Source organism: Daktulosphaira vitifoliae, unplaced genomic scaffold (genome assembly GCF_025091365.1).
Source record: "Daktulosphaira vitifoliae isolate Bord-2020 unplaced genomic scaffold, ASM2509136v1 Scaffold_1, whole genome shotgun sequence".
NCBI lineage: Eukaryota > Metazoa > Arthropoda > Insecta > Hemiptera > Phylloxeridae > Daktulosphaira > Daktulosphaira vitifoliae.
Window position 1 is genome coordinate 26,956,020 of NW_026099572.1, and position 27,936 is coordinate 26,983,955.

Genomic DNA, 27,936 nt, shown 5'->3' on the forward strand with positions numbered 1-27,936 from the left:
ATCTAAATAGGCTATGATAAATAGATTATTATATCCATATGATCTCCGTATAGTAAATTTTTAGTATTTAAAGTTAACTATTTAGTATTAGAGCTATAAAATAATTTAATAAAAACTATATTCAATGATTTTGTTTCTTTGTCATCTCGCAAAATACAATTCTAAGAGATTTTAATGTTGTTTCCTAATTTCATGATCTTTATATTTTATTTAAATTTATAAAAGATGTCACATTTAACAATAAATTATAAACTTTAAATTAAATATGTCATGTAACCAAATTTGACACAATTCATGTATTTCGTTTTTATTTTAGATTTATTGTTCTACATAATTTTTTAATAATTTATGATAACGTAAGAACATGTAAACAAAAAAATGTAAACACTAAATTGTTTTCCTATAATACTTGACAGTTTTAAACACACTGAAATTAGTTTAGCTATTTTTTGAGAAAATCCAATCATTAATAATCCAAATATATGTAAACCATCATGCTCTTCATTGACTATGATAAATTCTGGAATGATACTTATTATAAATGGCATAACTGCTGACTAAAAATGAATAATATTAAAATAAATTTTATAATTCTAATTTTAAACTGTTAAAAATAGAATATTCCAAAATTTATATCCTATTGTAAATGTATTTATCCTATTTACATCAATATGTGATTACAAACTTAAAATATTAAGTATTTAAAGTGTTTTAATATTTTATCAAGAGTTTTTAATAATTTTTTACTATTTAATATTATACTACTGGTATTATGTCATAGACTTCTTATAAAATCTAATAATCTAAATAAATTAAATAAAAAACATATTACTTTTAAGAAAAATGATTAATAACTTAAATGAATAAATCATGCAAAATGAGTAAACTTACATTTGCAAATAAAAACCCAAAATCGTAGTATAACAGTGCTAATGTAAGCTGTGACAATAATATATGTACAATTGTTGTTCTTGATACGTCAATTTGATAATAATTAGATAATGTTCTTTTTAAATTGGGTTCACAGTAATTAAAATCAAAATTTTTAACTTTTAATTTATCATTTTTATCAACTTTCTTAGAATTTTCAAGACTTGTACATTTTTCATTCAATAAATAGTCAGGTTTGAAATCATACTCAGACTTTTCTAAAAGTCAAAAACATTAGTGCAAAAAAATTGCATAAAAATAAAAACAAAATTTTTCTTACAACAGTATAAAATATTACCATAGTAAAAATTAATGAAATAACAAGTTTTGTACATAAACAATAAAAATCCCAACAATGGTTGATATGCATAGAAGTCAAATAGAGGGGCTTTGCCCCTAGTATACAATTTAGGTCAACCCCTAAATATAATACAATACATTTTCTGAAATTGTGATATAAACTTTTTTTTGTTATTTTGTTTGTTTTCAAAAAAAAATAATAATAATAATAAAATATATTATGATAGTCTAAAATTTTTAGAATACTTCAATTAAAGTTTAGTGCTACTGCATAATTTGCAGTAATACATTAACCCTATAGAGCTACCATTATTCTAACTCTATTATCTGTATTATGTTACCACAATAAAATTATGTTAAAAACCATAACATTTAATTTACTTAAATTTAATCATTTTTAAATCGATGACATATTTTTTATAGGTTATTTGTAAAAAAACTATTATTTTGTAAGGAAATGATGTAAGCTAAATACAAATTAAAAATAATTTATTTAAAAAATATATCTTGTAGCTTCGATGTGAAGATGAGAAGGTATTATTTTAATATGATATATTTTTTGTTTGTGTCTATTACTACTTTTTTTCAGCTATGACCAAACCAATTTCTTTAAACAATACGTCAAAATATCACAAATTGTATCTAGTCAAAGACATTATGCTCAAAAATTGAAAAAATTTCTCTCGTTTCCAGTAAATCTGACCCTTTACCTGCCCACAAGGATGTTTTCAAAATGACAACTTTTTCACAAAAAATTAACTTTTTCAACTTAACTCTTGAAATAGTTCCAGAATTCCTGACACTTTAATATATATCTTAAATTAAAGATAATGTAATATACTTTATTATGGAAAAAAAAAATTTTTTTCTTTATTTTGTCTTCACAGTGAAAATAGTTACCAAATGCTATTTTTGTGTGAAAATTTTCAATTTTATTTTTTACATTTTTAACTTAATAATGCTATAATTTATTGAAAAGTGTATGGATCAATACAATTTTTTTACGAGAAATAATATTTATATCCCTCGTTCATTCGATTTACTTTCTATCTCAATCAGGATATAAATAAGGAAATAGCAGATCATGTAGCTTTTGGAATAATCTACCAATTTTTTTAAATTAAACACTATCTAAAAATTTGCATCACATCAATTTTTTATGATAGTGATTTTAATCATTGTTAGATATCATTATACTTCACTCAACTATGCCACGTCACCACTGTGCCACGACCCCCCTGTGCTGGGTTTTATTTTTAACTATTTCAAATTGTGTGAATTTAATTTTGATGACTTCTTTTTTTTTTAAGTATTTAAATTTGAGTTGAATTAGTTGAAATCCTAATCAATAAATTGGATTAAAATTTTTTTTGTTTCACAATTAAGTATATTATAACATTATTTTATAATTGAGTTTAATGTAATTCAACATTTAAACATTATATAATGTTATGTTTAACATTTTTAATATCAAAATGTTATTCAATGTTTTTCATTTAACATATTAATGTTAAATAATTATTATTTATTATCCTAAGAATTTTATAAGAATACTTTTTCCTTATATAGATTATTTTAAATATCATGTTTCAAAAGAATTTTTTTATATTATAAGATGGATAATGACGTTTTAAGTTTATTAATATCTCATATTTTTCGTTTTGAAAATTATTTATAAAAGTTCACCTAAAATTTTGACTAATCTACTGTACCAACCATTACTGTAGTAGAAATAAATTGAACAGTATAAAAATACAAATTTGAAATTAAAGTTAAAAACAAATAAAAATTTTAAATAAATAAAACATTATTTGCAAGATTTTCATATAAAAGTTATAAGTATCATGAATTAAAAGTTAATCACCTTTTTTAACTCCAATTAAATCATTTTGAATATTCAAATCAATTTTAGCTGTTTTTAAAGCATTTATTCTACTAAGTCTAGCTTCTGAATTTTCTAAAATTTTTCTGCGTCTTTCATTTCTCCGTTCCTCAATATTCATATTTCTGACAAATACTGAAAACGAATAATTAATTTTTTTATTATGATAGCAAAAATAAATTTGACTTAAAAATACTTTTAATCAATACAAAGTATAATAGTCATGTTATCTTCTATTTATGTTTACATTTATCATGAAATGGCGTATTGGTCAAAGCTGATAAGACCTCAGATACAACTCAAAATAAATTAAAATTTTTAATCATTTTGTTCTTATTACTAAATATTTATTATATTGATATAGCTACGTATTAATTACTTATAAAACAATCTTTTACGTATTCTTCTCTTATTAAAAATTTAATAAAAAAAATTTTGGACTTTGGGCACCCTGTTCGATAATTTTTTTTCTTAAATGACATGAAAATTAATTATTACTAATTGTTTTAGAAATAAATATATACTATAATAATACTATGAAATAATTTATTTTATTATAAAATATAGTCTCATAGTCAAATAAACATTTATAAAATCAGAGTCGAATTTATAAATCATACTGCTATACTGTCTTCCACGATGTTATTTTATTTTGCTCATGAAAAAATTTTTTCTCTATTTTTTATGCATCATTTTTCTTAACTTCGATGCGTTTCAAAGAAGTTATTGGTTTTCTTATGCGTATTTTCTTTGTTTGTCCATGAAACTTCTCGACTCCATTGTACCCAACCGTATTGTTCAATACGTCAAAATTTAAATCTATTTGAAGCCTTTGTCACCAAAAATTTAAAAAATCCCTCACTTTTAGATATATAGAAAAATATAACTAAATTACACTACCGTTAAAAACGGCAAGTCAAACAAAAAAGTTCTGTATTTATAACTACTTCTACTCTTTTTAAAAATACTGAACCTTTTGAAATTTTAACATAGTAAACTAGAGAAAATAAGCTTTCTTTAGGTATGCTATTTATAAAAATCCAATAAAAAACTGAGTACAGTAAGTGTTTGAATGAGACTTCTCACGCTTAGAATATAATTATTAAATATAATATATATTCTTGGTTATCAATTTTTGCAATGTTCCAAGAAGTTTTGCGTTTTAATGCTGATACAGGAGGAGACGATCGCTCCCCCCTAAATACGCCCTGTGACACCATGTAGAGGAAGAGGCAGATTGTCTTTTTAAAATCATGTTAACACACTACTTTATTCATATAGATATCTTCCAGGCTAATTTTTTATTTATTTATTTAATTTGTTCGGCATTCATAGATTCGAAGTTACTTGTTAATTCAACATTACCTTACAATTAATAAAAAATAACTCAAACCTAATGACTCATATTTCTCGAATTTTCGTTTACTTTTATTTTTTTAAAAATCAATAAAAATAATTTAAAAAAAAATTGTTTTGTCATAAACATTCAAAATATCATCATCGTCAATATAAAAACTATTAAAATTAAATGGTAAACAAAAACAAGGAACATCAGCGACATCTGGTGATTTATTTCCTGTACCTATTTATTAAATGTCCATTGACCAGTCACAAATAATTAACTTGATAGTATAATACTGATTGTTGTAGTGCTTTGACGGTTTTGTATTTTACTATTTTAGTAATAGACAAGTGCAAAAGTTCGATTTCTATGAAAAATATTTGGTAAGCACAAAATTAATTCACTTATCTTATTAATCAATGAAATAAGTCTACATTTAAATTTATTTTTCATAATAACATATAATTATTTTGACTTTAAAATAATATTATTATTTAAATAGTGCCTCCTTAGCTCGTGCTTCAATTATCAATGTAATAATAATAGTTATAAGGGGTCTAATTCTAATTATTACTGTTGGGTTTCTTAACAATAACGAATTCCACTAAACACTCTGTCCATACTAAAACCACCAATGTATTAAAATATTTATAGCTCCATGACTTCTTATAAAATTAAAAGAAAAAATCTGTAAAATGGCTAATTTTAAATTTTGATAAAAATTTAAAATACGATAACCAATATATTTTTTAATAGTAACAGTGCTTAGATATTATAGCACTAATAAAATATATATTTTGCGCTTTAATATGCACTTAAAAACACCACAATAAGCGCTATAAATAGCACTAAAAACAGAAAAATATGCAAATTACAATTTCAATACAAAACTTTTTTAATAATAATTTTTTTTTATACAAAACTATTTAAAGCCGCTTAAATGTTACAGTTGAATATTTATTTATATTCTATAGTATATATATATCCGACCCCAAGTAGTTGGGAAGAGGGCGACTATAACGAAGATATATATATTATTAATGTTATGTATTCATTTTAAATGAATTGATATTATTTAACGTAAGAATTACTTTGAATAATAACATGTGTTTCTTACATTTTCATATTTGAATGATCTACGTTTATTTGTAAATAAATAATAAATTAAATGTAAAGAATGACCGCTCAACATTGACTAACGTCATGGTTGCGTATTTAAAAAATGCTAAGTCCGTTACAACTTAAATCTTGTTCACCAGTTAGAACTTTTGATATTTTTATTAATACCGCGAGACCAAAAATTTTTTCTAATACCTTATTAAACTTATTTTGAATAGCGTTTCCTTTTGAATCACTTAGATTTTCCAAAGATTTTTGAATATCCTTTACAATTTTGATGTATTGAATGAATTTGATTGATTGAATCCGATAATGGTACATGTTGATGTTATAATTTTTCAGTAGCCAAGGTAAGGTAGCAAAGTTTGATTGAATATACGTCAAGTTATTTTCTAATCCCGGTTTTATGATGAAATCTTGGTCGTCTATAATACTACAGCATCGTTTTTATCCAACATGTAAACAATATGGTGTATTATCTCGAAATTCTCGCAACAATAAATTGCCGCGTTAATCCAACTTCCCCAACGAGTTATAATTGGCTCTTCTTAGATTTGGCGCTTCCGCTTTAAATAAAAGTAAACGACTTGGTACTTTTCTGAATATTTTTTTCACACTTGTAATCATTTTGTCTACGGCATGAAATTGACTTCTTACTTCTTCTGCGACTCATTGAAGCCCGTGTATAACACAAGTTACATGAATCATTTTCGAGTAAAGACTTTTTAGCAGTACTCCTGATTTAACCATGTAAGGTGCAGCAACAGTTAAAAATAAAAGTACATTGTCATGTTTGATACCAGTTTATCGATGATAAACTCATCGATCTGTCAAAAAGTTTGATCATCGTGGAGTGGTTAGCTTTTTCTAGTTTAACCGAATTTAGTAAAAAAAATTTGCCTGCGTAATTTTCATCAAGAATACCAACTAATACATTCGTAATGTAACGACCCCCTACATGAGTCGTCTGATCGATACTGACTCAAATTTTATTATCTGACAGTTTTCCTTATATCGTTAATAGTATTATTATAAATTTCATCTACGTATCCTTTTCGCAACGTAGTTTCGCTCGGAATTTCATTTTTTGTATACATTTCCAAAAATATTATTAATTTTTTATTTTCTATGTTATTTAAAGAAATGTTAGCAGAAATAAGAGCCTCACACGAATCTTTGTTGAATGATGATTTTCTATTACTTATTTTTGTCAATTACTGTTGCCGTATTCGATTAATTTGATTTTCATATCGGACAAAGCCTTTTACATGTTTGACACTTTTTAAATGTTATGATACATTGAACTCTTTGTCGGAATTAACTTTAATTTTACCACTTTTCAAATAACGCAGATACAACACATAGAAATGACGATGGGATACTAAAAATTTTAGTCTGATATAAAAAAATTGTATATGTAGGTAGTATGAAAATAACGCTAAGACCTATGTAAATACGGCGATAACGATAATAGTAGTACGTTTGACAGGAGATATGAGCAAATTATTGTAAATGATATAAATTTTATTATCGACAACAACAATCGAATATATCACATTTATTTGATAGTTGTTGGTATAGATGTTGGTATAGTTTTTTTTCAGTACAATTTTGGTTATTTAAGATATATATATATAAAATCTAGTTAAAAATAGCACTTAAACCTAAAAATTAGCAAAATAGCACCAAAAACTGTAAACATGCAAAATATGCATTTGCTAAAACTTCCGAGCCCAGGTAATAAGTAATAAAAATATGATTTGATAATAGTCTAAAAAGGCAATAATTATTAAAAAAAAAATCGTTGTAATAAGTTTCAAAGGTTGCCACTTTTTTATAAATATACATGAATTATTTCTTTTTCATATCATCATCATAATGACCAAAATCTAAACTCTATTTGAAGGAATTGGGTCCCCTAAAAAAATATTTTTACAATTAAAAAATTAATGTATAGAACTTTTTTATGCGAATATGAATTCTTCTGTGGTGTTAACGTTTACTACACCCAGAGAAAAACCTCGATCTATATAATAAATTCATTGTTCAATTTGATAAATATATCATTACTATTGAATCTATGATATATTTATCAATATGATAATTTTTTTTCTTGTCTTGAACAATAATTATTTATAAGAATAATTATTTTGTTCGTATTAATAAAACATTATCATAAACCCTTGATAAAATTTCTCTATCAAAATTGATTGAGGTTTTTCTTTGGGTGTATGTGTAATTTATATGCATAAATGTTTATATGCCACAAGAAATTTTATTGCAAACAAGATAACTTGTTAAAAATTACACCTATTGAGTCGATTATTTTTGTATTATATATATATGTAACACTTCGTGCAGAAATGTACGAGTCGACTATCGTCGTTTAATTAGTATATTATCTGTGTAATTGTGTCGTTCGTGACACAAAAGCAAAGTTCATTATTATTATTATTAACCCTTTGTTAGGCGCGTGGCTACGCTTGCAAACCATTTTAATATCTCATCAATATAACATTATTTTACTTAACGAACGGTTAATAAATAAAATAAACTCGTTACCTACATAGTTTAGTAATTTGAACAAAATATTCCGACCAGTTTTTTGTGCACTAAGCAGTGTATACGTATCCATTCAAAATTGAAGTGTAGAAATACTAGTTATATTGGCATAACATAACAATGTCTACTCATAAAATCAAATCTGTAAATACCCTAAAAAACTATATTAATAAAAAAATTAAAACAACTCATGATATAAGTATTAGACATGAAGTGAGTACTTCAAACTATAAAGTTATCTTATCTACTTATTTACTGAAGTTAAACAAATAATTACAAAAAAATCTACTAATAATAGTGTCTTTATTGGTTGCTGTTTTAATCAAAAGGTTAGTAAAAATACCACTTGCTGACTAATGTTAGGATTCCCGATGAAAAATTAAATTTTCCTTTATCGAGAAAAAAATTTTTAAATATCAATTAAATTAGATTAAACGTTTCCCTTGGTTATGTTACACTTATAAAAAAAATCTGGAGCGTTATGTAAATATTGTGTTAACTTTCAACGTAATTTTACTGGTAAAGGTATACATTAAAAGTCAAGAGTATTGATTATAAAGCCATTTAATAAATGGAAAAATACAATAGAATTTTTTAATATACATAGCAGTACATAGTATCATAAAAACAGCCTTTATTCGCAGATAATTTTATATTAGTCTATTCCAATCAACATTTATTACAGAAATAAATTAATACCGATTACTCAAACCATAACATTGTGTGCCCGTCAAGAATTAGCCCTTTGTGGGACATCTGACGCTGGACCACTATCACTTAATGGACCAATACACAATAATGGTACTTTTAGACCACTTTTGTAAATGATCTGCAATGAGAAAATGATGACTGATCGTATTGAAAATGACACATTTAGAACTATGTATATAAGTCCTACCATATAAAATAATTTAAATTCTGTTATCGGAAAAATAATAACAGATTGTTTAGTAAATAGAATAAATATTCATTTTCAATTTTAGTTGACGAGACGACTGATATGTTGCGAATAAAACAAATGTCATTTTACGTTAGGTATGCTCATGAAGATACTTGATACATTTATTTTACTTGAAGATTTTTTAAAATTTGTGTCAGTAGAAAATACAACTGGCAAAAATTTAGCAAATGTCATTTTAGAAACTCTTAATTCTCTAATTATAAATCCAAAATATATGATAAGACAAGGGTATGATGGAGCGGCTGCAATGAGCGGAAATTTTAATGGATTACAAGAAATTATTCGAGAAGTGTATCCAACCGCACTCTACGTGTCCTGCAGTGTCATTCTTAAAATTTAGCTCTCTCTCATATGTGAAAAATGCAACACATTTGTAAATATATTGGTACTATAGTTTGCACAAGTTATTACAAAAGTTTGCAACAAATATGAAATAAATTCAAATATTTTAAAATATATTCAGAATTTCTAAATTTTGAAGTATTGCCAACAGAAATTAATATATTGACAAAAAATGAAGTACAAATATTAGAAAAAGACCGCAATAGAAGCATGCATTGAATGTCATTCTGAATATTTTCCAACTTTTTAATTTTTTTTAAAATTATTAGCAACACTTACAACCTCGACTTCAACACCGGAACGCACATTTTCCACTATGAAAAGATTAAAAAACTATTTACGAAACTCATTAGGCTAAGAACGTCCTATATGTCTATCATTTTTAATCATGCATAGAGGAATTCAAATAAATTCAAATGAAGTCATCGATGGCTTTGCAATAGAAAAAAAAGTAGCACAATCCGTTGGCGGCACAGTGTGAACGTGGCATAGTTAGGACAAGTATAGACGATATCTGATAGAGAATATTTTTAAAATAGTTTTAAGAAATTAGTGAATTATACCAAAAGCAAAATGAAATCCTATTTCCTTAATTATTCCTGATTAATAGTTCTATGGTTTATAAGTATAATATATGATATATAATATATCTATTATAGCAATTGAACGTGGTATGAAATTGATATTTAATAATTTAGTATTTTAATTTTTTTGGAGAATTTATAGAAATGTATAAAGTAGTTATTACTTTTATAGCAAAAGTGTATAAAAATTGAAGGGATTGATACAAAACTTTACAGAAAACAGTTTGTTGTTAATTATGAATAAATGGTCTACAAGAAATTTTCATCGGAGTCAAAAATATATTTTTATTGATCAATTTTTTCTGCTGATTTCAAATCTGTAATTCGATTTTTTCTAACACCATTAATTTTTGTTATTATAACTAATTTATTAAAAACTATAAGATATAACTATACGGAATATAGTTCTCAAAATTTCAATTATAGCATTAATTTAAACACCAAGAGTTACATAGAAATAATTAGTATTTCTATTGAAATGATTTATTAAGATATAAATACAAAAAATATAATAAGTGATTTTAACGAAATTTTAGGATTTTTTTTTAATTTACGTTAATAGTAATTATATAAGTTCCTAATCATTTGTTTAAATTTCTAAAATTAATGGATTTTTTCCAATAGTTGAAGACTATTAGTTCAACTAGATTAAAATCGGTTCAATTGATGTATTAATCATCAAAATTGGTTCAGTGAGAGCTAAGAAATTTATGGACAGACATAAAAAATAACGCACAGAATCAGAAGACCAATAACTTAATATTTCTTAGTTTCGAATCACAAAAAATCAAAAGGTTGTTATAAACTACTCAATATAGCGTATTATAAAGATTGATTATAATTATAAAAATACAAAATACAAAATTGTTTAGTCCGTTGAAATCTATAATTAATAAAAACATTTTTAATGCATTCATAAAAAATTTAAAGAAGTTAGTATTTACCTATTTATATATTAAATTGTAATATTTGCACTTTTCTAACTTGATTACGTATTAAGTTATTTCTGAATTTGGCAGAGAAATATATTTTAAAACAGTTTTAAAAAGCTTATGCCAATATTTGGAAGTTTTGGCAATCGAGATAGTAATTCTTCTTACATTATATTTTATCAATGGAAAAATATTATTTAGAGTGAAGTACTTTGGCGCAATTTCAATAAAATTTTTGGAAGAGCTTATTATGTGTAAATTCTACTCCCTAAAATTAATTTTGTATAATAATACATACATTTTTTTTAGAATTTTGGCCCCACCAAATTGCGCTTATGGTAAAAGTACAGTATTGAAAAAGATATAGAATTGGTGCATTTTTAACTATTTTACCAATAAAAGATGGTGTATTGATTTTTGAGTTCATTTTTTTTTAAATTATGCACACTTATTGCTTTATATTTTTACAAATATTTTAATTTTTACTCAACTATGAATGAACACTGCAATAAATTTAAAAAGGGTATCAATGAAAAGAAAGCCAATTAATGATAAGTTAATGTATTTTGGATTTTTTTTAAATCTATTATTTAAAAAATAAGATTATAAAACTTACACCAATTCTAAAGATATAATTCGAATTCTAATAAAATTGTTGACTTATAATATCTAGTGACAATAACTCAAATCGTGTAACTAAATATTTTGATTAAAACCTAGGTATTTTTAAGGTGCCAATAACTGTACTCGTAAGCTATTTAATTTGAATATGAAAATATTTATTGAATATCTCATGGAAATTAGTGCACTCTACACTTCAAAATATCTATTGAAAAATAAACAGTAGTATTTAAAAATTAGAATAATAATTTAAAAAAACATTATAATAATTATGAGAGATATATTTAAGAATTTTTTCGCACTACATAAAAAAGAAAAAAAGCCCCCTCGATCGTATATGCTGTACATCATGACTTATAACTTAGAACAATTATTTTTATTACGATTCTTATATCAATGGTAATGCGTGAGTGGTAATTCAGAAAACGATATTTTTTTTAAAATCATATTTCCTCTGATACCATTTGTTTATTATTCTATGATTTAACAAACGGTTAATTATATTTTCGGATATATTGACAATTTAATTTATCATTTGTTAAGTTGTTGTGTATTATAAAAATACACAACATAAAAATAAACCGTGAAGTAAATACGATAAGAAATTAGTGGCGGTATACGGCAACCATAGCTTTAATAGCATGTCTCTTCGCGAAACCATAATTCCCACTCTCTTTTTAATCCTCTTGCACACCGCGCCATAAAAAATGAGAAAATATTTACTGAAATTACTACGCCGAGCACTGCCATCTTACGCGGTCCATAATTGCTCCAATATTTTGTACTTATTATTTATAGTATATTTTATAGTGATGGGAAATATCGAATAGAAACTATCGAACTATTCGGTAGTTGTCCACTATTCGAACTATTCGATAGTCATTCAAAAAATATTCGAATAGTTTTTAAACTATTCGATAGTCTATTCGAATAGATTTTAAAACTATTCGATAGTTTATGCTAAAAATAAACTATTCGGTTGTGCACCCAAAGAAAAACCTCAATCAAAATTGAAAGAGAAATTTTATCAAGGGTTTATGATAATGTTTTATTAATACGAACAAAATAATTATTCTTATAAATAATTATTGTTCAAGACAAGAAAAAAAATTATCATATTGATAAATATATCATAGATTCAATAGTAATGATATATTTATCAAATTGAACAATGAATTTATTATATAGATCGAGGTTTTTCTCTGGGTGTATAAACATACTTTAAATAGTTATACGATAGTTTAAAATATTTGAAAATGCCAATCATTAATTTTTACTATTATTAATTGTATAATAATTTATTTATAAGTATTCGTTAATTATCTTCTTATTATAATTAAGTATACTTAATAAAAAAATTTAGGTAGAACTAATCGAATATTTTTTAAAAACATTCGGTAGCCCATTCGAATAGTTCATGCTAAAAATAAACTATTGGGTTGTATAAAAACTATTCGAATAGTTATTCGATAGTTTTAAATATTCGAAAATGCCCATCACTAATATTTTATATACTTATTAATCCAAATTATTGAACAGTATTTTAATTGAGTGTCTTATGACTTTTTACCGTTATAGAGTGTTCAGTAAGTAAAAAAAATATACAATATATGTATATATATGAAAGTTCCAGCTTGCTAGTAAATACCATTACTTACAATATGAGAACTATTTATTATTTCAATTAAAAATATATATTATTAATTAAAAATGACTTATGATTCAATCATTATAAATAATGATTGAATAACATCATTATAATGAAATTATAGTGATATTAATGACTAATGAGTCATTAATATCACGATCGTAGTGAATAAAAATATTTAATTTTTTTTTGTTCAAAATAGATACAGGTTTGGGGTTTCAACGTTCCTAAATCGGGTCCTGTTTAAAATTAGCACCATTAATCAATATTATTATACGTGTTTAATGCTTTGTACTTTCATAAAAACACAACTATTTCAAAATGTTTCTATTTTGTTATAAAAATGTATCTTTTAAGTTAGATTGGTGTACTGATTTTTTAATAATTTATTTTTCTATTAGTAAGCACTAACTTTAAACTGCCAAAAGCAAGTTTCAGCGTAAGGATTTTTTTCTTTTTCTCATTATCAGATAAAAAAACATTTATTTAAAGTGGAAAGAAAAATATCTTTACGCCAGCAATAGTCAAAAGTCCATGTTATTTAAATGAAAAAACTTTATAATTAAGTAACGTTAACGAAAGGTTAATATGATCAAGAAGCATTTTTCCTTAGTTCACTAAGCTAGCCAACATTGTTAACTTAAATTAATGGCAGAAAAAATTATAAAAAAACTATTTATTATTTCCGTTTGTTCGAAGGACATTGACTGAAGTTGAATTAACACTTAACTTATCTTATATTGATAACAAAATCGCAAGTAATTTTAGTTTAATCAGAATAAATTGCCATCGTCAAGCCATGGACATTTTTTGTTGTTCTGAATTGTTAATTAAAGTATATGTGCAATAATAATTTTTCATAAATAATGGATAGTATTTTTACCAGTTTTTTTCTTGTAATTTTTTTTTCGCGTAACTGACCATACACCATTGACAATGATTAAATCATAGTTTTCATAAAAAGATTCTGTATATTTATTTAGTCAATAAAATATTAGATCAACACTTAATGATTTAAATTTCATTCTTCTAAATAATTATATATTTCAAATTTAATGAATTATATATATATAATTATATTATAACCCATGAATTATATAACTATCTATTTAGAATTATAAACATTTTAATGGATAATATGCCGTCATTATTATCATTGCTGATTTCTTACTTTCATAACTTATTTAACCTATGCATAGTCAGTTATATAATTAAAGTAGATATAATACTATTGGTTATGTCTGATAATTGGATATACCAAAATAATATACTAATCTGCTATTTAACAGAATACTGTTCAAATAAAAATTATAATGAATGATGTCAACTTCTAAGCCTATTTATTCAAGATATATAATGGCCTTTCACTAAAGTAGTTAGATGATTCAAAACTTCACTAAATAACACCTACTATACTATACTAGAATCACTGTTTGATGTTACCTAATACCAGCTTAGTACAAGTAGTGTGACTAGAAATAGTTAAAAGAGAGTCAAATCTATCACATTATTTTTGTTCACCAAAAATGTTACACTCTAAATTGCTATTTAAAGAAACACGAATGAGCAAAAAAAAAAGTTTATCACGACTACAAATTAAAAAACATTGTAATCATTCCAAATGGAAGGTTGCTTCAATACTATTAACAAAAGAACTTTCTTTAGGAATATTATTGATGAAAAAATTAACTTGAAGGAACTCAGGGCACAAATCATTCGTTAAATTATAAATAAGTTACTTCATATCTAAGTAAATTACATGCATAAAATGAAAGTCTTAAATATATTTAAATAATCCCTTTGTATTTGTACTAGTATATAATTTTTGTGTCTTTATCAAATATGTCAAATGTCATATTTATAAATATGCCTGCATTTACGTTGAATTTAACAGTAACGACACTAAATTTTTTGTTTTATGGAGAAAGTTAATACAAAAAATACATAAAGAAAAATTTTCATTTTCATTTGATTTTGTTGTGAAAAATAATTAAGAGATAAAGTATGACCTCAACAATAAAAAAAAATGTAATATATCTAAAGATTAGATACCGTATGAACTTTGAAGGTTAAATAACTAATAAATACAACATATTGGGCTTCATAATATCATTGAATTGAACTAAAATACAGAAAGTACAATTTGCAAAATTGAAATGAAATTAAGGTTTCCAATTTGTTTTTAAACGATCATTAACACAATGAAATTTTATTAAAGTGTAAATTTAGTATAAACAAGTTCTTATATTTCATAACATGTTATTGTCTATTGATGGATTTATAATTTACGCAGACATGTGTATTGATATGCTAGTCGACCTCGAATTATGTCAAAATAGTTCGTACAATACATAGATGTTTGTAGGGAACAAAATATAAAAAATAGCTGGACAATAAAATATGTAATTATTTTATATAACTGAATATCCAAACACGTAAGAAATTTGCAATAATATTTTTCGTTTTTGAATTTCAAGGTTACTCACCACCACTGACTAGTGACGAGTGTTTTTCACTTGGTAGAAGTAAACAATACGCAGACAAAATGTTTTTTTTTTAGTTTAATCCTAATAAATATTTTTGTACATGTTTACTCAAAATTATTGAACATAATTTGTTAATAATTTATAAAAGTACAACACATACATTTATTATGATATTCCTAAATGCATATTAAATTTTCTTTCGAATTTAATATCTTTTATGAGATACAAAATTAAATATTCCATTATAATTAATCATTGAAAGTAAATTTCGTATTTTAAGAGTTATTATACAATGCTTAAGCTATTATTAAATACAATTTAAATTATATTTATTGATGTCAATAAATTATTTAGGAGTAGATTTTTCTATATTTTCTGAAAAAATAATTTAAGATGCCTTTTAAAAGGAAAACGTGATAACATGCACATATTCAAACTAGAATAGATATTTTTGGGGTTGCTACAGTTATTTTACTATCGTCTTAAAAATATTTTAAGGGGCTAAGTCACTCTTATAGTTTTGCCAATCATCAGCATTTATAATTAATAATGTAATATTTTAGAATCATTATGAATGTGATTCGAATGCAAATAGGTGAGTTTTTAATGATCTCCAAATTTTACATTAAGATTTTTTTAATATTCTAAATATTATTTGAATATTTTTGTGAATTATTTTTTAATTACTAAACAACGTTTATTACTTTCTAAAGTAATAATTTTGGGAGCTAAAAAAATATCGAATATTTGAATAGTTCCAAAAAAATTTTCACTTGGATCGATTTATTAATGAAATTTAAAAGGAAATAAAGTTATTAACTATTAATAAAATGATTCATTATTAAATGTTAAGTAGGTTTAATTTGATGCAAGTTATATGCTTCGATTTGTACATAGGAGAATTTATAGCCACCCTAAGCCTTCTGGATTTATGCTAATAGGATGCAGTTGACTTGTTGTTAAATGAAAATATTCTACACTGACTTATTTTTCTAAATCACTGTAAAATATATGTTGTTATGTATTGTTTACATTATATATATTACAGTAAAATGGTACTACATACGTCACGTTACCTTCTTGACGAATGTGCACATTTGTTTACTTATAATATATTACGCCATTAATAAAAGCACTTATTTGGCTAGTATTATTTTGCATTATACTACTAGTTAATATTATGATGTCTCAGAAATGGTAAATAAGCCACTAGGTATATATTTTTACATGTGGCTTTATTATTTCTCATTCGAATAATTAACAACGCACGCATGTTCCTTTGTGATATAATGCAAAATCAGCTGTTCGGTGAAATCGAATTATATCTGAATCAAAACAATGTTAAGCCAATCAGTAACAAGAGTAAACATGGATTTTGCTGTTATATAAGCTAAAATTATTTTCGTTGTGCTTAATTTTTATTTTTCTTATCTTAAATAGTTGTTATTAATTTTAAATTTCAATTTGTTGAATGAAGTTTCTAAAATGATAGATTTGCAAATGTAAGGATGTATCCTTAATATTCGTTTTTATTCTTTATTTTGGTATTTTTTGGATATATATCAATTAGTATATTAAATATTAAATTATTTCAACAAGAAATCGTATTTTTAGTTTTTTATATATAATCAAAATTATTTGTTTATGTTATGTTACAGTGTATAATTAAAGAATTCACAGCGTTACTCATTTACACCCACCATGAATTATCTAGGAAAGTTTATTAGTAACTTTCGACATGTTTATAATGAAATTAATCCAGCTACCTTGACTGGAGCTATTGATATTATTGTTGTTGAACAACCAGATGGTACTTTTACATGTTCGCCATTTCATGTACGTTTTGGTAAAATTGGTGTACTTAGAAGTAGGGAAAAAATAGTAAGTTATATATTTATTAAGTTAAATCATAATTACAACTTAGTATATTATCTCAACTATTAAGCATAGTAATTTTATCATAATCTTGATTATGATAAAATAAAAATAAAGTCATGATTTATCATAACTTTATGAATACAATTTAAAAAAAAATTATGTTTTTTCATCAAAGTAGCATTTTTTAGCTTAGTTTATCATTTAATACTTTTAGTATTGATTTAATTACATAGTTCTTTTGCATATATCCTTTTAAAAATACTTTATAAGATTTGTAGTGCTTAATAAAAAAATAATTTTAATTTTATTTTGACCATGTAATGTTAAATTTCTAATTTTTGTCTTATATAGAATAAATATGATGTTTTTACTATCATTGAGAATATATTTCAAGAACAAATAATTTTTAGGTTGAAGTAGAAATTAATGGAGAACCATCATACTTACATATGAAACTAGGTGAATCAGGAGAAGCATTTTTTGTTGAAGAAATATCGGAAGAAGATAATCGTGAAATAATACCTCCACACTTAGCATGTTCTCCAATACCAGATGATGAATCGTAGGATCTTAAAATATTTTAAATTTTTGTAAAAAATTTTCTATTATATAAATATGTTACAGGCGGAAAACTGTAGAGTATGCTGTCATTTCACAGTCTGATTTAGCAGTGCCAAAAACATTTTGTGCTGAGACTATAGATAATAGAGCTATTGAATCTAGTTCTTTAAAATTTCGACCAATTGAAGATTCTCCACCCAAACCACAAATGCGCAAACGTCGTCGTAAAAAATCTATGATCAAAAGAAAAGATAAAGATGAAACAAAAGTACTGAGTAATATATTTGGATCATGTGATCTTTCGGCAAATAGTCATTTAGCAGATTCTGATGATCGTTCTCAATACAATATAGATAATGACTTACATTTTTTTAGTGATACTGATGCATCTCCAAGTTCAAAGTAATGTTATAATTAAGTAACTTATATTAAGTAACATGATAATAATTAGAAATTGTTTTTATATTTAAGCACGGGAGAAATAAGGCATAATTGTACAACAGTTCAGTCTGATACTGAATATGAATTTCAACAACGAGCTAGAAATTCAGCCATTGAAATTTTTCTTGCAAATTCTAACACTAAATCAGCTGATTTGCAAAGTGGTGTTGTTGATCATCAATCATGGCGTTGGGGAGAATTACCTACTCCACCAGCTCGAAGATGTAGTTTAGATTCTAATGATTCAAAACTTAATTTAGAAGAAGTATCAAAAAAGCAAGAAGCTGCAAATCAAAGATCAATGTTGGCTAATATGTTGGGTTTTATGAAAAAAACAAAACATATTCGGCATAATTCATCAGAAAATGCTGGTATCTATTTAGCTGATTTGTGTGCTGAACAATTAGACCCTAAAGTTTTAGATATGTATTTGTACAATCAATCTCCTCCAAGACAAGATGATGAAGTAAAAGTAATTGATTTAGTTGAAGATGATGATGTGGAATCTGGTAAAGGACCTTCTTTATCACATTCACCTACTAGTATGGATAGAGAGGGGCCAAAATCTATTGATAGTGATTTTGATGAGAAATTATATTCTAAGTAATGTGAAAATTGTTATGTTAAATATAATTTGCTGAAAAAATTATCTGGCTAATGATTTCAGTGTTGGATGTGAAGTGACGGTTTCACTTTGTGGAGGATTGAATAATTTAGATAGCATTGAATTTACAGAAAAACAATTTTTAGCTCATCAAATTAGTTATGCAGAATTTACGTCTGATTTTAGTAACCTTGTGAAAAACCCCAATCTTGTAGTATGCATAAATAAAAAATATTATAGTTGTCAAGATGCATTACCTCAGTTGATCTCAATAGCTGCTTATCAGAAGTTGTTACCTCAAGTAAATATTATATAAAAATCAGTTTTATAACATTGATGTGTAGACATATGTTTTCTTTATAAATACAATTAAATATAGCTGTATATATAGACTAATATAATTGCACTTGTTTATAAATTAGTGCCATGTCGTTTTAAGAGTTATCTCACAAATTAATAAGAACTATTGAATAATAATAAGATATTTTATCAATAAAATAATTGTTTATAAATAGTGGTTTTTTGTAATTTTATGTTTTCTTGAAAAATTAGCTTACAACTAGATAGGGGAAACATAAAATAACAAAAAAAAAATTTTGGATATGTGTCCTAATGCAATTGGACGACTTAAATATAAACTGTTAAAAGGTATATTAATTATTCATTTATTAATCATTTATTTGTTAATAATATATTTTAGAATGAAGTGTTTGATTCTAAAGTTCAAGTAGATAACACTAAAGTCTTAAATAAAGGTTATACATCTTGGTTCAACTGGAGTAGAGCTAGAAAAGACACAAAACCAAAGGACTCAACAAGTATAATAATAATTTAACTTATTTATGATTTTAAATTACCACAATCATCCTACTAAAAGAACTTAAATATTATTTTTTTTTCGTATTTAATCACCATGTCATTAAAAAAAAAATGGTAGTGATATTACAAATTATGATTTTTGAAAACAGAACTTTCAATTTTTTAATTTGGGCTAAACTTAACTATCCAAATATTTTATTAAATTCATATTGAATATTAATTTTGATCATTTTCATGCAAAACATTTGTTATTTAGTTTGTCAATACATTCAGTACATTATATATTTTTACTATATCAAATTTCAAACTGATTAACAAAAAATTATGGCTTGATTTTTTTTAAATTTTTGAACCAAATCAAATTTTTGGTTTTTAATTTCAAATTTTATAGCAAATAGTATTTCAAATAATTGTTTTTTCTTTTATTTGTGGTTTGATGATGTCCTGTGAAAATTATATTGAGTTCTTTAAAAACTTAGTATCTAATATTCCTTTAATGTTTAGATAACACTGAAGATATATTAAAAAACAGTTCCCAAAATTTACCCAATCAAATCCTTCAAAATCCTGTTATAAATGAAATTATTAAGTCTGAAATAGAAGGTAAAATAGAATCTGAAATATCAAATGACAATTACATGTATGTATTTATTTTGTATTTGAAATTACTAATTTTATTAAACAAATTTTTTAAATATTTGCTTATAGCAGAAGACAAAGATGTTACAGTTCAACAGATTCTGAATTGGATATGGAAACTTCTAAATTAACCCTTAAATCCAAAGATAAGAATGAAAAATACAGAAAAACCTTACGTTTGACATCCGAACAAATTGTAATTATGTTTCTAAGTATTAGACATACATTGGTTTTAAAAAGTTAAATTAAAAAGAACTAATTAAAGATATATTCTAACTATGTTAAAAATGTATCAAATATAACAATTTTGTATACAAAGTGATTCTTTTATTATGAGACATTTAATCAAAAAATAAAAATGTGTCATGTTCTCAATTTATCAATCATGTAATATTTTTTATTTTCACCGCATATACCTTATAATGGTGTTAACTTTATTTTTAAATGGCAACATACATATTTAACATAGTTTATTTAATAGTTATTGTTTAATCAGTATAAATTTTAAAGTAATCTAGTTTAAAACATCCTATTACTTGTAGTTAAATGTTAAACATATTTTTCCTTGCTTAGTTCATATTCCTAATATTTTATTATTAATATTTGTTTTAGGGAAAACTTAATCTAAGAGAAGGTTCCAACGAGTTGGTATTTAGTGTTACTACTGCATATCAAGGTACTAGCCATTGTAAATGCTTCTTATATAAATGGAGATATGATGATAAAATAGTAATTTCAGATATTGATGGAACCATAACTAAGTATGCATTTGTTATATTTCTATTTTCCAGATAATTTAACTAACTGAATTATAGGTCTGATGTATTGGGTCATATTCTTCCTATTGTTGGTAAAGATTGGGCTCAAAGTGGTGTTGCAAAGCTCTTTACTAAAATTAAAGACAATGGTTATAAATTGCTATACTTATCAGCTAGAGCAATTGGCCAATCTCGAGTTACCAGAGAATATTTAAAAAGTATTAAACAAGAAGACTTATCATTGCCAGAAGGTCCTGTTCTTTTAAATCCAACAAGCCTATTAAATGCTTTTCATCGTGAAGTTATTGAGAAAAAACCTGAAGAATTCAAAATATCATGTTTAAAGGATATTCAAGCTCTCTTCCCAAGTGATAATAAACCATTTTATGCTGGCTATGGCAATAAAATTAATGTAAGTAATAAATAAAAGTAAGTTAAATGGTTATTAATGGTGATTTAAAAAAAACGGTAGTACAGTGGGGTCGAAGCACAGTGTAGACAAGGCATAGATGGTACAAGTATAGATGATATTTGACAGTGATTAAAATCGCTATCATACGAAACGCTTCGATGCAAATCTGTAGATAGTGTTTCATTTAGAGAAATTGGTGGATTATTCCAAAAGTAACATCAACTCTTATTTCTTTGATTATATCCTAATTAGTAGTTCTTTGATTTTAAAATATAATATATGAATAAATACTAATTATAATTATTAAATTTAGTATGAAATTGATATTCAATAATTTAATATTGTAATTTAAATGGAGAAATTATAAAAATAATAAAGAAGTTGTATTTTGCTTTATTTTTACGTGTATAAAAATTTAAAGGGCTTGATACAATAAATTTCAATAAAAACTGTTTGTTACTATAAATAAATGCACCGAACTACAAGGAACTTTCATCAGTAACAAAAATATACCATTCTAAATCAACTTTTCGCGATGTTTTCAAATCTGCAATTAGACTTTTTCTATCACTTCTAAGTTTTAATGTTATCAAAAATTAGTATTTACATATAAAAAATTCGCATCGAAGCTAAAAAATTGGCTATTTAAGCTAACTCAAATTTAAAAATTACTTTTTCGACTTTAAAAAAGTAAAAAAAATTTAATAAGTTTAATTTCTTATGTCTTATGACCTTTATTCTATGTCAATTAAATTATATAATATTCATGAAAGTCAATATATTCTCCTAATAAGATATTTTAAATTAAAATAAATACAAAACCTAGAATTTTAATAGAAAAATAGCATATTTTTGAATACGGTAGCCATTTGCGCATAGAAGATAGGTCGTCGGGACAAATTTTTTTTTTTATTTTATAGTACATAAAATAAGCCTTAATTTGATAAATGTTTAAAGGACGCAGTATTTCCGGAACACTTTTAAAAGTTAAGTTGAAAAAGTTAGTTTTTGTAATAAAAGTTGCTATTTTAAATCCCCCCCAGTGAGCAGGTTAAGTGTTAAATTTTCAAAAAAATGATATCAATTGAAACGGAAATATCTAAGGATGAGTAAAAAAAAAAAATTATGTTGATCTGTTTATTTTTGAAAAAGTTATGGAAGTTTTAAGAAAAAAAAGTGAGAAAAATGACAAAATTTACCGATTTTTAAATTTGTAATTTTTTTGGATATTTCCCCCATTGGCCGGGAATGAGGGAAAATTTTTCAATTTTTAAGGGTAATGTCTTCAACTAGATATGATTTGTGATCTTTTGACGTATTGTTAAAAGAAATCGGTCCAGTGAGAGCTAAGAAAAAGTAGCAACAGACATAAAAAAAAATAAAAAAAACACGGTAAAATTAATACCTTCTCAGCTTCGCATCGAAGCTAAAATTATTTTCTATTTTGAAAATTTAAATTGTTTCTAGCAAATGCTTTTTATGAAATACTACTAAAAATTCCTGCTAATTAGACATACTATGTCTAATTTATGATAAAATTTACTGTTCCATAACAAATCTTATTTAAGTCATATAAACTTTTTTATTTACTATTATACATTTTTCAACAAAAATTAATCAATTTTAATGATATTAATACTAAATATTTTTTAAGGATGTTTGGTCTTATCAAGCTATTGGTATACCAATATCAAGAATTTTCACAATAAATCACCGCGGAGAATTGAAACATGAATTAACCCAAACATTCCAATCATCGTAAGTGTTTTATCTAACATTTAAAATAATAATTCTTTAACAATATTGTTATTCAATATTTCTTGTTCAGTTATATTGGACAGAGTTGTATTGTTAATGATCTTTTCCCAGTTTTGTCAAACAACAGTGACGTTACAAACTGTAATGATGGAGTTTGTAACGTTATCAGTGGTGGGGAAACCATAAGTACTACCTCTTTAGAATGTGAAACATTTGGTAAGGGATAGTTCTGTAATAGTTCACATGGTTTGCATGAGAAAACTAATTGCTATTAAACCTTTGATATAATATTGAATCAAATATAATTTATTAAGATAAAAAGAAGTAGAATCATTTTTTCTTATTTATAATAATAGATATGGCTAAATTATCTCTTTTAGAATAATTTAAACTCAGTTTTATTTGTTTAAAATTAAAACTAAGTAAAAATAAAGTTCTGTTATTGAAAAAAATAAAAACATAATTTGGGATACAAATAGCTTTGGTGATATTTTAATTTTAGTAAAAAAATATTGATAAATTTCTTATAAGTATGATATAATTATATTATCAAATTAAAATTTTTTATCTTGTAATTATTTACTGCAAAATTATCACTAAAATGAATCATCATAGTATTTTTGCTTGGATTCTATTGTGGGTATAATTACAGAATATTATCATTTTAATTTTTTACTGAAACATTAACATTACTTTTTTAAGATGCATCATTTTGTCTATTCAGTTTAAAAGTAACATTTTTTTGTGCTTTATTTATTTCATCAAACATATTTATTATGTATTTTGGTCAAGATTTAAAATAACAAGGTCACATAAAACCTGGAAGCTTAGCTTTAACATTCCTTCTACAAATGACTTATATTGGTTGAAAATGTTTTACAGTATTTGTCTTAAGTATTCTAGGTACAATATAATATAATTATATTATATTAATATAACATAATAAGTGAAGAATTTTATTTAAGTACTTTCAATTAAGATTTGTATACAAGATTAGAAATTTAAAGCAATTTAAAAAAAAAATATATGTTGTGTTAATATAACTAGATTAAAGCCAGTTTTGGACAATTGATTACCTGTAACATAATAACCAGGAAAAATTATTAAATATTGCAAAACCCTAGATAACCATCTTAAAATGCATATATATTTTTAAATAAGTGTAACCAGCAGCCTTAAATACTAGGTGAGGCTATAAAATCAATGCCTCTGTAAATTTGCTATTCACCATTCTTTGGAACTAGCTTTAGTCTAAAGTCTTGCCAATTAGTGTATTACCATTTTCAATAAAAAAAAATTATAAAATTGTTATTAATTAACATTTGCTTTTTAATATTATTTAAGGAAATCTCATTCTAGAGAATAAATATATTCATTTATTTTAATTTTATATTATAGATATACATATATGAGTACAATGGTTGATCAAATGTTTCCTGTTCTTCATGAACTACAAGAAATTGATTACAATCAATTTATTTACTGGCGTGAACCTCTTCTAGATTTTATATCTAATCAAAAATATTAAGCATTCCTTATTTTAAATATATATAATCAAATAAGTAAATATATTAATGTATATATATTTATTATCCTTAAGAATTTAAGTTATTATTTATGACTTAAATTTTCTATCTTATGGTTAATTATTTTTTAAATGTTTCATTATAATTATTATTTATAACTATTTTGTATATTATATATTTTTTTAACACAGAATATATGACATAATTTCTGTGATATTTAGACATATATGTAACCATTGATTATTAAGTTATAATTTTATATTTCTATTGTGATAAAAGTGTAAATAATATCATCAATTTGCATTATTTAATAAAATTTATTTGAAAAATTAAAAATTAATTTTGTGATCTAAAATATTCTTCATTTAACTCTTGCAAATTTTTTTCAAGACTAGCTACATCATCAAAACGACAAGCTTCTTTTGCTTGTTTAATGTAATTCTTAATTATATTCATTTGTTCTATCATTGGATTCTCCGAATTGATGTTAGAGCTTGTGATTGGACTCCAACCATCTTCAAGTGTCACCCTACTAGTGTCCTTAAAAAAATATTTTTATTTTAATAAAGTAATAATTGAAAAAAAAATCTCTAGTTTTAGATCGCCTGATCTATAATAAATCTAGGAAATCAATTAACTTAATATATATATATCAAAATTTAGTAAGACGCTCATTTTCTCAGAAACTATAGAAAATTTTTAGTTTTGTAAAGATGAAAAATATTTGGTTGTATAAAAGCACTAATTATTTTTTAACTGTTTACATTTTAAAATTCTTTAAAGATTTGGTTTTCAATTAAAAATTTATCATTAATTTATTTTTGTAACAAGGAATACAGAAATTTAATGTATTGATACTGATAACAATATATTGTTATCTCTCATTTAATAATGCAAATTTTTAAAGATATCTTAGTCAAAGTTTAAAATGATGAAATAATAATAGAATCTCGGTCTAAAATCAATTAACTTTAACATAGAACTTTTTGTAATAAATAAACAGTTGATTAGAGAAATATAATTAAAAATAAGGTAGCACAGTGGGGTCGAGACACAGTGTAGATAAGGCATACATGGGACGAGTTTAGATGATATTTGACAGTGATTAAAATCACTATTATAAGAAACGCTTCGATGCAAATCTGTAGATAGTGTTTCATTTAGAGAAATTGGTGGATTATTCCAAAAGCAACATCAACTCTTATTTCTTTGATTATATCCTAATTAGTAATTCTTTGATTTTAAAATATAATATATGAATAAATACTAATTATAATTATTAAATTTAGTATGAAAATAAAAATTTAATAAGTTTAATTTCTCATGTCTTATGAACTTTATTCTATGTCAATTAAATTATATAATATTCATGAAAGTCAATATATTCTCCTAATAAGATATTTTAAAATAAAATAAAATACAAAACCTAGAATTTTAATAGAATAAATATAGTTTAAAAAAAACTAAAAAACACGCTTTTAAAGCACATTGAACTAAAAAGTTCAAAATAATTTTTAAAATAAGCTTAAAACAATATTGAACGAAAAGTACTAGAATTATTGTCATAAAAGCGTCGGGCGCTCAATATACGAAAAATATGGCACGAAGCACCCACGCTTTTATCACAATAATTCTAGTACTTTTCGTTCAATATTGTTTTAAGCTTATTTTAAAAATTATTTTGAACTTTTTAGTTCAATGTGCTTTAAAAGCGTGTTTTTTAGTTTTTTTTAACTATATTTATTTTTCACTTTTTAGTTTCATGTTATGATAGTAGTTAATATCAATATCATGGTTGTAACGGGTAACGGGAAATAAGGGTTCGATTCCGGAGAGGGAGTCTAAGAAACGGCTACCACATCCAAGGAAAGCAGCAGGCGCGTAACGTGGAGGTAGTGACGAAAAATAACGATACGAGAATCATCCTCCGTAATCGGAATGAATACACTATATATCTTAATGAGAATAAAGCGTATTAATATATAAGTTTTAATAGTAATTAGAATATATATATACATGTAAAGGGACTTAAGTACGTAAACGTATCATGCATGAGGTATAGCCGTATTTTGTGGGCGGGGGGAACATTATACACGAGGCATATACGGCGGCAGAGGCGTCGGCTGTAGGAATATATAAATGAATATTAACATATACGTATAAATATTAATATATATATATGTATATATATATATATTAATATTAGCGGTGGCGGTAGGAATATAATGATCTTCGCATAATATCGCGGCACTTTTGCTCTCGTTGACGACGCGATGTTTGGCGTAATCCTCGGGCGTCAAAAGGTTAGCAGTGTAGATGACAACAGTGCGCGAGTGCGGACCGGTTTGTTGACGTCACTTTTATCAACGAGAAGAAGACTACGGTATCATTAACGGCGGGACGTCGTCGGCCGTGCGGCACTTGCTGGACTTTGCACCGCGGCGTAAAACGACGCGGGGCTGTGTCAATTACAATAAAAATTTGTTATATATATATATATATAATTGATGACAAGCGCGCGTCTACGGGTTGGAAAATATTGTTCTCTACGAGTGGTGAGCGGGGTGGGGCGAATGCGTTACAACAGTATAGTCTCAAGGTCATACACGACGGGATACGCGACATAATAACACGTGCCGCGTGGAGTTACAAACTTACAACATACAACATACACGTGAAACTAATATAAGCGTGTTAATAAATATAGTTTAAAAAATATAGTTTAAAAAACTAAAAAAACACGCTTTTAAAGTACATCGAACTAAAAAGTTAAAAATAATTTTTAAAATAATTATGAACAAAAAATACTAGTATTATTGTGATAAAAGCGT

General features: G+C 24.8%; 3 protein-coding genes across 11 annotated transcripts in view; 1 reads left to right on the forward strand and 2 right to left on the reverse strand.

The window, feature by feature from the left end:
• Positions 1 to 290: 290 nt before the first annotated feature.
• Positions 291 to 8,254, reverse strand: LOC126905281 (uncharacterized). Of its 5 annotated transcripts, none has more exons than XM_050684854.1 (4): positions 8,140 to 8,254; positions 3,095 to 3,247; positions 892 to 1,148; positions 291 to 557 (listed from the first exon to the last, which is right to left on the reverse strand). In XM_050684854.1, exons 2-4 carry the CDS (start codon positions 3,231 to 3,233, stop codon positions 339 to 341), a joined length of 615 nt encoding a protein of 204 aa, XP_050540811.1. In that variant the 5' UTR covers positions 3,234 to 3,247; positions 8,140 to 8,254; the 3' UTR covers positions 291 to 338. The 5 variants fall into 5 exon arrangements, with proteins under 5 accessions (XP_050540811.1, XP_050540795.1, XP_050540786.1 ...); XM_050684838.1 differs by having other exon boundaries at positions 8,136 to 8,223; XM_050684829.1 differs by lacking the exon at positions 8,140 to 8,254 and adding an exon at positions 3,492 to 3,609.
• On the forward strand, positions 4,724 to 25,411 carry LOC126905144 (phosphatidate phosphatase LPIN3). Of its 4 annotated transcripts, none has more exons than XM_050684607.1 (14): positions 4,724 to 4,837; positions 17,368 to 17,590; positions 17,998 to 18,149; positions 18,212 to 18,550; positions 18,620 to 19,192; positions 19,257 to 19,494; positions 19,894 to 20,011; positions 20,517 to 20,652; positions 20,721 to 20,847; positions 21,264 to 21,412; positions 21,467 to 21,821; positions 23,476 to 23,579; positions 23,650 to 23,795; positions 24,978 to 25,114. In XM_050684607.1, exons 2-14 carry the CDS (start codon positions 17,411 to 17,413, stop codon positions 24,989 to 24,991), a joined length of 2,631 nt encoding a protein of 876 aa, XP_050540564.1. In that variant the 5' UTR covers positions 4,724 to 4,837; positions 17,368 to 17,410; the 3' UTR covers positions 24,992 to 25,114. The 4 variants fall into 4 exon arrangements, with proteins under 4 accessions (XP_050540564.1, XP_050540573.1, XP_050540582.1 ...); XM_050684616.1 differs by lacking the exon at positions 4,724 to 4,837 and adding an exon at positions 16,959 to 17,211 and having other exon boundaries at positions 20,724 to 20,847; XM_050684597.1 differs by lacking the exon at positions 4,724 to 4,837 and adding an exon at positions 16,961 to 17,211.
• Positions 25,316 to 27,936, reverse strand: part of LOC126905214 (rabenosyn-5) — a 9,163-nt gene continuing 6,542 nt past the window's right edge. For both annotated transcript variants that reach the window (XM_050684740.1, XM_050684730.1), the window contains one exon: positions 25,316 to 25,645. In XM_050684740.1, coding sequence (XP_050540697.1) covers positions 25,442 to 25,645 — 204 coding nt within the window. In that variant the 3' untranslated portion in view covers positions 25,316 to 25,441. The remainder of the gene's footprint in view (positions 25,646 to 27,936) is intronic.